General features: G+C 41.0%; 2 protein-coding genes across 7 annotated transcripts in view; both read right to left on the bottom strand.

The window, feature by feature from the left end:
- Window positions 1-13,090, bottom strand: part of LOC137641610 (prostaglandin reductase 1-like) — a 581,256-nt gene that overhangs the window by 335,042 nt on the left and 233,124 nt on the right. The window lies entirely within an intron of this gene.
- Window positions 1-13,090, bottom strand: part of LOC137641608 (syntaxin-7-like) — a 32,351-nt gene that overhangs the window by 8,877 nt on the left and 10,384 nt on the right. For all 3 annotated transcript variants that reach the window (XM_068374327.1, XM_068374329.1, XM_068374328.1), the window contains exons 3-7: window positions 8,962-9,031; window positions 7,966-8,110; window positions 7,739-7,835; window positions 7,439-7,581; window positions 6,971-7,126 (exon numbers count right to left, since the gene is read on the bottom strand). In XM_068374327.1, coding sequence (XP_068230428.1) covers window positions 6,971-7,126; window positions 7,439-7,581; window positions 7,739-7,835; window positions 7,966-8,110; window positions 8,962-9,031 — 611 coding nt within the window. The remainder of the gene's footprint in view (window positions 1-6,970; window positions 7,127-7,438; window positions 7,582-7,738; window positions 7,836-7,965; window positions 8,111-8,961; window positions 9,032-13,090) is intronic.

Below are 13,090 nucleotides of genomic sequence, written 5' to 3'. Positions count from 1 at the left end.
AATTTTGGAGGTAGCAGGAGCATAACAACAATTAGAATAGCGCCAACATATCCATGCGTGTTGTAAGAAGCGATTAAAAAGAACAGGACACGGGGATGCGGAATCCCCTCTCCTGTAAAATTACTTCCTGTGCAATATCAAAGACCCCAAAAGGTAGGGATAGTTATCAAATCTTGGTATGATAAAATCAGAGCTTACTAAGAAGGCCTACTGTATATACCTCACAGAGGCATAATACATGTAATTACAATAAAATAAAAATATAAATATATATAAATCATAAATCAAAGAAATGAAACTATGATGGAGATGGTTTGGGGATGCTCTTTGAACTCCACAAGAGTTAGTTCACCAAACATTTAACTGGGCTTCAGAAGGTACTAGAAGAGTTGGAAGACCCAGGTCTACATGGCTGAGGACAACGAAGGGTGAAATCAGAGATGATGAATGGAGAAGTATTGAATTAAAAGCTCAAGATAGAGACGACTGGCAAAATCTAATCGAGGCCCTTTGCGTCAATAGGCATAGAAGGAGATGATGATGATGAAATCATACAAAGCAATTCTGCTACAAATAAAAAATACTTGCAAACTACCATAACACACTACTTTGCAATGTAAGACAAATAATACTTATTGATAGTCTACAAACTATATCAATGGAAAAATGGGAAACAATGCAAAAAGAAAAAAAGAAATTGAAGATAATAGATTCTATCAAAACATGATGAATTTGGATAAAATTTGTATTTTTCTTAACGATACAACGCCAAGTCCTTTACATAGGAGAGATAACAGCGATCAGGAATACAAGGCAGTTAAAATCTTATGAGTGTTAACTAGTAGTCGGCAGTTACTGGCTGATAGCAGGAAAGCATCACCACCCTTGCTCACCGAGTAGTCACTTTGTTTGCAGCTGGGACTTCTTAGGGGGTTGGTGATGGAAATATGAGTAAAGGAAAAATAAGAATTATCTCCAAATATGATATTTGTTCCAGTACAAATACAAAGCTCCTTTACAAAGGAGACTCATCCTTAGGTGGGAAGAATTTCATGTTCCAACCGGCTGGAAACTTATCCCGGGGTCCCTAAACTCGGACCCTTTAAGTGTCAAGAGTTTAAGTTCCTTACCCCTCGTGCACCAGTGGTGTGATTATATCAGCATGTCCATGGACCATGAAATAAAGGACACTTGAGCAGAAAGTTTCCGTGTTGCAATGATGAAGCATATGTATACTAATGGGTTTCCCTGATTCCAACCAAGTACCATATGTATCCTAATGGATTTGCCTGGTTACACCATGTGGCATGTGTATAGTACTGTAATGGATTTGCCTTATTACTACACAATCCTCCTTGTAAGGAGTGTGGGGAATGACACCGCTTCTATATCATATTATGGAATAGCTGCAGGCTGAGTGGGGCTTATTTGCAGACAAATCTATTCCAGCTAACTGTGTTTTTTATGCTGTGCCCTAAGAGAGGGGAAGATTAAAAGAAAAGGCCAGTCATTCTTTACTTCCATCCCAGAGTAACACGTAACCTTCGTCCTTGATCTGATGCTAATGGTCCTAGAAGAGGAGCTGAGGTAACTATAACACCTGCTCTGCAGCTACTACAGGCTCTAGAGAAAAGTGTCTTAGAGACCTGTCAGTCGATTCCCGTGAACGTAGTTTGACCTTTACACATGCCAGCCTGTAGTACCTGCGCCACAGGTTCTTTCCAAATGCTAGCATTATACTAACCTCTCTGACATCATGTGTTCCAACTCGAGCTCTAACTGGACTGGAAGGTGAGGGTGGCAAAAGGGTAAGGTCAGTGACCTCCCTTAGCTAAGAGGAGATTGTATTTCAGGTCAACTTCTTCTTGACTCTCCCAATGCTGACGGAAAGGTTTTGCAGTGGGGTAGGATTGCATGTGATTACCTAAGCGCGTTCACAAGACACCCAGGCAACTGCTCAGGATCATCTGTTACCTCTCTAAGGCTCGAGATCTGTCAAGATAAAAACCTGGAATCAGGAACTGACGGGTTCTGGAATTTGGCAATGAACTCAGAGATGAAGGAGAACAAGACCTGCCTCCATCCCCCGGTATGAGAGACATTAAAGAAAAGACCATGCAGCTTGCTAACTCGCTTAGCAGAGGCTAGGGCGAGCAAGAAGACTGTTTTCAGAGTGAAGTTCCTATCTGAGGCAACCCTCAACAGACTTTGACAATGTTACAGGTGGTGGTCACACCTCTAACGGAGGAGAGGCCTGCTCAAAACTCCGTATGAGCAGGTTGAAACATCGTCTCTTTTCAAGCTTACATACCTGGGTCAAGACTGAGCAATAGCCTTTCACTGCTGATTCTGAGCAGTTTTTCTTTTCAGCGATAAAGTAAAAAAATAACCTATTAATGGGATACAGGCTCCAGGGAAAAATAACCCTTCCATGACACCAATAACCGAAGCTGGCCCTCTTGACTTAATACACAGAGGTGGAAGACTTCCAGAGGTATCTTGACATCTCTTTCACAACTTTGCGTGAAAAGCCTTCTCTGAGAGGAGATGCTGGACAACTTCCCCGTGTGAAGCCGAAGTGATTTTATTGAGCTTGGCATATGGTTGGCACAACAGCTTGGGAAGAGGAGCCAACTCTCTTGGAATCTCTATCGGCATAAGTAGAAAGTATAGGTACTACTACTTGGGGCCATTTCACTGACACTAGAGTTATATTGAAGTTGAAAGTGGATCAAACGGATTTAAGTCACTCTTTATCTGGCAGAACGGAGGATAAGCATAAATATACATTGAGGCCGTCCCAGTGCATCCTTGAACACTGTTTCTGGGTCTGGCACTGGTGAGCAGTTAACAGAGTTTGTGGTTTAATGAGGCATGTCTGGGTTTTTCAGTATCAGGTGAGGAGGAGTTAGGCAGAGGTTGACAAGCTACCTTGTGAGTGCAATCAGGTGAGTGTGTACTCCTTCTGTAAGCTTGATGCCAACTCAGTGCTCAGCTGATCACAACTGCTTCAGGCTATGCGCTGGAGTATGCTCAGAAGAGCTAGGGCACTCAGGCGAGGGGACTTGCCCTTGCTTGCAATACTGCGCAAGGGGGCACTCTTGAGGTGCCCTTGCGTGGAATTGTTTGTGCTCAGGTGAAGGTGCATAGGTTTGTCTGCTTGCATCTTAGAAGACATGCTTATCAACTCTAAGGTCTTTGTAGAAGCACGTTTCCCATAGGAAGGGTGCTTAGGAAACAGCTCTTTTGACAGTCTCAGATAGTAAAAATCTCCATTAACAGATCTTTGGAAGGACCTTGCTATTCCAAGGAGAGCCACAACACACAAGGAGACATCCATCTGTAAACAAGATTCCCCAAGAGGTTGAGGCCCTCTCATTTCACTAAAGAAAATGGGAAAGTAGGTTTACCTTAAAGTTGAAGGGCCACCACTCTTTCCCAACTGGCTTCCAGAGGATGCCGATGGGGAAGGGTCAGAGGGCATCATACAAGGGGTCAAAGGAAGTATAAAGCATTTTTTTTACTTTGAGGATGACCCCTAAGGCAAAGAATCCCTTTTAGACTACTTCCTCCTCCTCCTGCCATACTCTACCCACCACCAGGGAGGGTGACCACTCTTGACACTCGGCACAAGGAGAGGCCTAACCGTAGAGTTTCCTATGTAGGCAGGCACAAGAGGTGAGGATCAGTCTCCTTTGAGCTCATATAGGTGCCACATTTACTATCCGACACCCCACAGGCGTTTCTGCACCTCCGCAGGCATTCCCACTGAAGAAACGCAGTCACTAATGTGCTGGAAACGTAAGAAAAAGAATTAGAAAAGTTTGCCATAATATTCCAGCCAGAGAGAATGTCTGTTCTCACTGACGGCTGCTATCAAAGTGACTACAGAAGTAAGTGAGCAATCAGGGGGCGAAGGTTCCCGGCTCCCAGTCGGTAACTACTGACCACTTGTTTACACCTAGTTATAAAATCTTAACTGCTGTGTATTCCAGCTTTGCTATTATCTCTCTTACATAAAGGAGGAAGGTAGTTATCTGTATGTAACAAATCTATGAGAGAGAGAGAGAGAGAGAGAGAGAGAGAGAGAGAGAGAGCCTTATTGCCTTATTTTTTGTTTGGGTTCCCCCAGGTCCCTCAGTGTGAGGCACCTCGTATATCCACCAGAGAGTTGCTAATACATCTTCCGGTGTATTTTGCATCTTCCAGTCTTGGATGGTCTGGGATGCATCTTAGGTATTTATCGAGCTGATTTTTAAACGCATCTACGCTCACTCCTGATATGTTTCTTAGATGAGCTGGCAGCACATTAAATAGTCGCTGCATTATCGATGCTGGTGCGTAGTGGATTAATGTCCTGTGTGCCTTTCTCAGTTTACCTGGAATGCTTTTTGGTACTATTAATCTACCTCGGCTTGCTCTTTCTGATACTTTAAGCTCCATGATGTTTTCAGCAATTCCTTCTATTTGCTTCCATGCTTGTATTATCATGTAGCGTTCTCTTCTCCTTTCTAGACTGTATAGTTTTAAAAATTGCAGTCTTTCCCAGTAATCAAGGTCCTTAACTTCTATTCTAGCAGTATAGGACCTTTGTACACTCTCTATTTGCGCAATATCCTTTTGGTAGTGTGGGTACCATATCACATTGCAGTACTCGAGTGTACTACGCACATAAGTTTTGTAAAGCATAATCATGTGTTCAGCTTTTCTTGTTTTAAAGTGTCTGAATAACATTCCCATTTTTGCTTTACATTTAGCCAACAGTGTTGCTATTTGGTCGTTGCATAACATATTCCTATTTAAAATTACACCAAGGTCTTTAATTGCTTCCTTGTTTGTGATTGTCTCATTATTAGGTCCCTTGTATGCATACACCATTCCTTCTCTGTTTCCATAATTTATTGATTCGAATTTATCGGAGTTAAATACCATCCTATTTATCTCTGCCCATTCATATATTTTGTTTAGATCTCTTTGTAGTGAGTTCCTATCTTCATCACAAGTAATTTCTCTACTTATTCTTGTGTCATCGGCGAAACTTCTCACTACGGAGTTTTCAACATCACAGTCTATGTCTGAGATCATAATAACAAATAGCAGTGCAGCTAATACCGTACCTTGGGGCACACCAGATATTACCTGGGCTTCATCTGATTTCTCATCATTTGCAACCACTATCTGTTTTCTGTTTTGCAGGAATTCTTTTACCCATTTTCCTATCTTTCCCACAATATTATGCTTTCTCATTTTTTTCTCCAATATGTTATGGTCTACCTTGTCAAAGGCTTTTGCAAAATCTAGATAGATCACATCTGTGTCTTTTTCATTTATCATATTATTGTATATGTTTTCATAGTGAGCTATCAGTTGGGTCTGTGTACTTTTTCCAGGTACGAAACCGTGTTGACCCATATTAAACAAATTATTTTTGACCAAATGGTTCATTATTTTCTTTTTTATTACCCTCTCATACACTTTCATAATATGTGATGTTAGACTAACAGGTCTATAATTGCTTGCCTCTAGTCTTGATCCACTTTTGAAGATAGGGGTTATATAAGCTAATTTATGTTTAACATATATCTCGCTCATATCTATACTCTGTCTTAGCAGTATTGCAAGTGGCTTCGCGATAGTGTTTGCAGTTTTTTTTAACAAAATCGCTGGAACTCCATCTGGTCCGGCTGCCGATCCATTTTTAATTTCGTTTATAGCCGTGACAATATCTGCTTCATTAATATCTATATCCGTTAGATATTCAACATTTTCTTCTCTCATTTCTGTTTCATTATTCTCATTCGCAATTCTTGGCGTGAACTCACTCTTATATTTTTCTGCTAATATGTTGCATATTTCCTTTTTTTCATTCGTTAGCCGTCCTTCAATTCTTAGAGGGCCTATTTCTATTCTCCTTTTATTCATCTTTTTTGCATAGGAGTAAAGTACTTTGGGGTTTCTTTTTATATTTTGAAGTGTCCTTTCTTCTAAGTCCCTTTTTTCATTTTCTTTCGACTGCATAATCTTTTGTTCTGCATTTTCTATCTTACATTTTATTTCCCTCATTTTCCACACACACACACAGAGAGAGAGAGAGAGAGAGAGGAGAGAGAGAGAGAGAGAGAGAGAGAGAGAGACTCACTAAAACACACTTAAACTACTCTTGTGACAACACAGTTTGAAACTTAACACTAAAGTTAGTCAACTGCATCTACAGAAAACTACTATCTATTGATGGAAACATACTAAAGCCAACTAACTGACTGTTGGTGGCAGGTTAACACCACAACTAGAACTAAAAGTACAAGTAAATTAACATAAAATGACAAAAGTGTGAACAATATTAAATATTACAAACAAAAAAGAATGAGATGAGCAACTTGATAAATGACAATTTCTCTCACAAAACTATGAGCAGAGAACTTCTTCCCAGACACAGAACATGACTGCGAACCATCATAGACTTAGTGCAATTTCTGTGCATGCACTAACCCACAAACAAGCAGTTCTGGTCTTCTTGTTTTTACTTTATGGAAGTGTCTGGATTTTTTGCTCACAATGCATTTAAGGCTAATGTATAAGTAAAGAGTTTTAATGAACATATGAAGATAAGTTTTTCTTGTTCCTAAACAGCCAAATACATTCTCCAAATAGATCCAAAATAAAATGTAAAATAAAGTTTGATGCTTTCATAAGAGTATAGAATAAAAAAAGACACTTACACATCAATATGGTATGCACACGATTTTATAAGAAAACTATAGACTAAAAGCAAATCATACAGATATGTGTAACAGGTAGCAATGATCTAGAATGCTTCAATATCAGCATTACTACATGAACTTCAAATGTAGCCATTTTACAAAACATAACACTACAGCTACGAAAAAAAACATGTCCCATATATCAAGCAGACACAAAGTAACACTAAAACTAAAATAAAGTCAAAATTATTGTAAATAAATATAAATACCTGATACTGCCTAGCCTGTGTAAGTTGAGTCGAGGCCTGCGACACGTGCACTTGCGCAGATTCTACATTTGCCTCGATTGAATCAATAACTTCACCTTGTTCATGCACCATGGTAGCCAAGTCCTTGAAAATCTGGTTCACGTCCATAATATCAGACTGAAAATGCATATTTTCTTCAATTAGTCCATTAGAAAGAAAACATTGCAGTAAATTCTCAACATTAGTGGAGCATTATATTTAAACAACACACAGTCAAATTCTCATTATTAATCAAATTATCAATGACATTGTAGTAATTTATAATAAACATCAATGTTGAAGTTAATGCTTGCGCATCTCTCTATCTTCCTTTTGATTTAGATAAAATAATAACCTATAAAAAGTTCTTAAGTAATATCCTTTAATATTGTGCGTCTGAGTTTTACAGTAGAGTATCTTTTCATTTCAAGTTTTTAACACTTATATTACCTCTAGCTGTCGAATTTGCCTTTCTCTTTCCTGAAGGTCTTGAAGTTCTTGCTCCTGTTCCATTTGAATCTGCATCTGTGATTGCGTCGAAGGAGCTTTCTTTTCCTCCAGGTCAAGGAGAGCTCCTCCTTGACCTGGTCCATCTGCAGAAATAAAAAAAGACATTCATTACTAGTTAATAAAGAAATCCCTGGTATATTTTCATCCAAGAGTCCTAACACACTAAAATATAGTTACAGATAGTCCAAATATATAACGTGATAATGTACAGGTAAAAAAGCAAGGATATCAATAACTTACCAAAGAAGTGAGCATCTGAGTCGGCCCGTGCTTTCTTGAGAGCCTCCTTTTCTTTGGAAGCTGCCTGTCTCTGAGCAGCTTGGAAGTCATTAAGAGCCTGTAAAAAAAATCCACAATGTTGACTTTACTATCTTAAAAATAATTCTATGATGTGCACTTATGACACAAATTTTGGTCAGATCGACAATGCTTCATGACCTCTATGTTAAAAGAGACCTCTATCTCACCTGTGTAAATTCTCTTGTAAGCCTCTCTGTCTGCATATGCCACGTTCGACTATCTTGGCCATGAGGTACGGTCAGAGATTTAAATTGACGTAATTCTACAGTTGTATCCTTCGCTAACCCATTAGTATAATGCTGTACTTGATGTCTGTAAAGTCAAGGAATTCAGTGATAAACTTTGAGCCCTTAAGAAATAAAACTGGGATGAACCAGATGATAAAACCTCTGTACTTTAAAAAGAGACATGAATAAAACACAATTTCCAATGATAAATCTCCTTAGTTTAAAAACAAACATGAACTAAGCTTAATTCCAGATAAAACTATGCATAAAGACTATTTAACATACTGTATAATCATACTATAAATTAGATTAATGCCTACAATTTAGAAGCACAGAATTTAAAAATACAACATATCACAAGTTATTCATATTTTTCCTAATTATAAAAACCTGAGTTAGGGGTATGATTCAAGTGTAGCTGGTACTTGGCTGTTAAAATTTATAATGGTGTCGGTAATAACTGGCAGGTGGCAAGGAAGCTCCGGCCCCTCGTCAGCATATTGAATATGGCCCTTTGATCTTCACTAAGGATTTGTGGGGTGGGAACGTGAAAGATTGAGGTTTGTATGGTTAGGAAAAATACAAATTACTTTAAATATTTGTGATTTATTCCTGCGCGAATTTGTCTAGACGACTGACGCAGTCGCCTGATGGGATGACTCTTGCTGAACACTGAACACTAAAAAACAATGACAAACAAAAAAATCATAAGAAACAATAAAGGTTGGAGCCACTGCCAATCAAAATCCAATAAGTACAAGCTTCGTCTTAGTACTGTATCTTATTCTCCTCTAATGCAAAATTTACTATTTCATTGCTCAAGCACGTTAGGAGCAATAGAACTAGTCTCCAACAATGCTGTACTAGTGATAAAACAAAATTCCCGTACCAAAATTACTTTTTAACTCAAGTAGCTCATACAGTATAAGTACTTACAATTGGGCTCTTAATTGTTGATTATCTTGGTCGGTCCCGAGTTGATTGACTAACTGTTGCATAGATTTAACTGAAAATAAACAATACAGTATATTAATAATAGCTCATATAAATTTTGCAAATTTCCAAAGTGGCAAGATAATTTCTTTTAGTTTAATTGACTGCAAGATCTCAAAAAGGGCAAATCACCCAAAAAATATGTGCAGTGTCCATAGCAAAAGACAGACATGAAACAAATAACTGGTGATCTATATACTGTATTTAAAAAAAGTACACTTAAAAAGAAAAGTTATGATGATATGTTAATCTAAAAGTACTGTACTAGCATAGCAATTTTAACATTTGGTAGATTATAAAGGTAATAAAAGATTCAGATAGAGATTATATATATGCATGTATGTATACATAAATACATACATAAATATAAAAATATATATATATATATATATATATATATATATATATATATATATATATATATATATATATATATATATATATATATATATATATATGTATATATATATGCATGTATGTATACATAAATACATACATAAAGATAAAATATATATATATAGATTTTAAAATTTACAGCAATATCTCAGATTTTCTAATCAATTTGTATTTTCCTAACCATTCAAACCTGAGACCTTTCATAGGAGTATAACTTCAGTGAACCTGGAGAAAGGCATTAAGCTTTTAGCAAGGTAGTAGTAAGTGACATCTGAATGTCATGCTGTATGCTCATCGCAATGATAAAGCCGAGGCTCATGAGTAGTCTAAGGGGCAAATCCTATCTGATACTTGGATAAGAGTATAGGAGGTTCCGCCTGAGAGGCCTGAGTGATCGAATGCCTGTCCTTGACTGAAGAGGATCCTTGCCGACAACCGCACGAGCATGATGCTGCACCTCTGAGCTTGAATGATTGCTGAGATCAAATTTGATAAACCTGTTCCAACTCCTAATGTGTGAAAGATTTGTAAGATCTTAACATCTGGGGAAAACTCGTGTCATGGATCGGTCTCTGAGTGCGGGAAGATCTATGTCGAGGTGAAGTATCATCCTGTAGAGAGATCTCAAGCAATAGTGTCATCGAAGCACTTCGGGAACGTCCCACAGAGGGGGAGGGTAGAGAGCGGTTGCATATGTCCTAACCGGTAGCACTCATGCCCAGTCTTGTAAGAGACCAATCGCTGTGCCTCATACCGTAAACCCCATCAGGTTTTAACTTTTGGTAAAACACTGCTCCATTCATGAAACCATACAGAGGCACTAGTTGAAGTCTCGAAAGACTGACAGATCGGTTGTCCTGAGCTTTGGTGATCTCTTCCTCCTCTTCTTGGAGGTGTGAGCAATGGGAAAGAACAGGTAATGGGAACAGGTGAACTGGTGACTTGAAGTTAACGATCAACCAAAGGACAAGTGTAAGATCCGATCATATGGTTCCTGATTCTGTGGTTCCGAATTCCGTGGTTCCTGATCACGTTTCCCAATGATGGCTACCAACCACATGATTCCCAATGATGGCTACCAACCGCATGATTCCCAATGATGGCTACCAAACGCATGATTCCCAATGATGGCTACCAACCGCATGATTCCCAATGATGGCTACCAACCGCATGATTCCCAATCACGGCTACAGATCGTATGGTTCCCCATTGTGGTACAAGGCTGATCTTATCGGAAACGATAATTATGGAGAAAAAGCGCAATGAACCTTGTCTACCTGGGAGTGAACAATCAAAAAGTTAATATTAAGACGAAACAATAGGAAAAAGCAGCACAAGTAAAACTTAGCGATCTTTGATGGAAGATCTCGCACCCCATACAAGCAATGAAAATGACTATAGGGACCTCGTCCACTGGTATCGTGAACTGGGACAGCTGGTATGATGAAAATGCCAGAAGTTCTGTGACCCGAAAGTCACTGAAGAACAGGCGAGTGTGTCCAATCATATGAAGTCTAACCAGTACGGTGAATACATGAGGTGCGTATTCTTGGGGATGGGAATTTCCAGAAACATAACCTCTTGCCCCGGGTATGAGACAAGAACATACTAGGATCATCCTTCCAAATAGCTACATTATGTTCCCGCTAGTATGCTAGGAGAGAGGAGTCCGGGGTATTCTCATCACTCAGCCGAATGGAGTAGAGATAGGTCAGGGGTGTTCTAATCACTCGTTTGGACAAGAGGAAACAACTGATTACATAGTGACTGGTCACATCGATACTGCTCAAGCAGTGAAGTAGTGTTTGGACATCTAAGGTATTCTGAAATGTAATGCATGGACTTTCAACGCATGGTGATCGAGCGCATGGAGGCAATTATGAGTGTGGAGGTGATCGTGTGAGTGGAGGCAATCACGAGTATGGAGGTCATCGTGCGTGTGGAGGCAATTGCGAGTGTGGTCATCGTGCGTGTGGAGGCAATTGCGAGTGTGGTCATCGTGCGTGTGAAGGCAATCGCGAGTGTGGAGGTCATCGTGCGAGTGAAGGGAATCACGAGTGACTGAGCACGTGGAGGCAATCGCGAGAGTGGAGGTGATAATGCGCGTGAAGAAGATCATGCGCGTGGAGGCAATCGCGAGTGTAAAGGTGATAATGCGGGTGAAGGCAATCGCGAGTGTGGTGGTGATCATGCATGTGGAAGCAAACGCGAGTGTGTAAGGGATGTGTGCATGGAGGCAATCGCGAGTGTGGAGATGATCGTGCATGTAGAGGTAATCGCGAGTGTGGAGGTGATAATACACGTGAAAGCAATCACGAGTGTGGTGGTGATCATGCATGTGGAAGCAATCGCAATTGTGTAAGTGATGTGTGTGTAGAGGCAATCGCGAGTGTGGAGATGATCATGAGCGTGGAGGCAATCGCGAGTGTGGAGGTGATAATGCTCATGAAGGCAATCGCGAGTGTGGTGGTGATCATGCATGTGGAAGCAATCGCGAGTGTGTAAGTGATGTGTGTGTGGAGGCAATAGCGAGTGTGGAGATGATCGTGCACGTAGAGGTAATCGCGAGTGTGGAGGTGATAATGCACGTGAAGGCAATCGAGTGTGTGGTGATGATCATGTATGTGGAAGCAATCGCGAGTGTGTAAGTGATGTGTGCATGGAGGCAATCGCGAGTGTGGAGATGATCATGCGCGTGGAGGCAATCGCGAGTGTGGAGATGATCATGCATGTGGAAGCAATCGCGAGTGTGTAAGTGATGTATGCATGGAAGCAATCGCGAGTGTGTAAGTGATGTATGCGTGGAGGTAATCGCGAGTGTGGAGTTGATCGTGCACGTGGAGGCAATCGTGAGTGTGGAGGTGATAGTGCCCGTGGAGGCAATCGTGAGTGTGGAGGTGATAGTGCCCGTGGAGGCAATCGTGAGTGTTGAGGTAATCGCGAGAGTGGAGGTGATCCTGTGCGTGTAGGCAATAGCGAGTGTGGAGGTGATCCTGTGCGTGTAGGCAATAACGAGTGTGGAGGTGATCGTGCGAATGAAGGGAATCGCGAGTGTGGAGGTGATAATGCGCGTGAAGGCAATCGCAAGTGTGTGGAGGCAATCGCAAGTGTGGAGATGATCATGCAAGTGGAGGCAATCACGAGTGTGGAGGTGTTCAAGCGCGTGGAGTAGATAAGGCGCGTGGAGGTGATCATGCGCGTGGAGGCAATCGCGAGTGTGGAGGTGATAATGCGCGTGGAGATCATGTGCGTGGAGGTGATCATGAGCGTGGATGCAATCGCGAGTGTGGAGGTGTTAATGTGCGTGAACGCTATCGCGAGTGTGGTGGTGATCATGCATGTGGAGGTGATCGTGCACATGGAGGAAATCGCGAGTGTGGAGGTAATCGCAAGTGTGGAGGTGATCCTGGGCGTGGAGGCAATCGCGAGTGTGGAGGCGATCAATCGCGTGGAGGAGATCGTGCGCGTGGAGGAGATCGTGCGCGTGGAGGAGATCGTGCGCGTGGAGGAGATCGTGCGCGTGGAGGCAATCGCAAGTGTGGAGATGAGGGTGCGAATGGAAGCAATCGCGAGTGTGGGTGGAGATGAGGGTGAGAATGGAAGCAATCGTGAGTGTGGAGATGAGGGTGCTCGTGGAGGCAATCGCAAGTGTGGAGGTGATCGTGCGCGTGGAGAT

Source organism: Palaemon carinicauda, chromosome 5 (assembly GCF_036898095.1).
Source record: "Palaemon carinicauda isolate YSFRI2023 chromosome 5, ASM3689809v2, whole genome shotgun sequence".
NCBI classification, from domain to species: Eukaryota; Metazoa; Arthropoda; class Malacostraca; order Decapoda; family Palaemonidae; genus Palaemon; species Palaemon carinicauda.
Note: the sequence above shows the minus strand (reverse complement) of the source record. Positions and strands in the feature narration are given on the sequence as shown.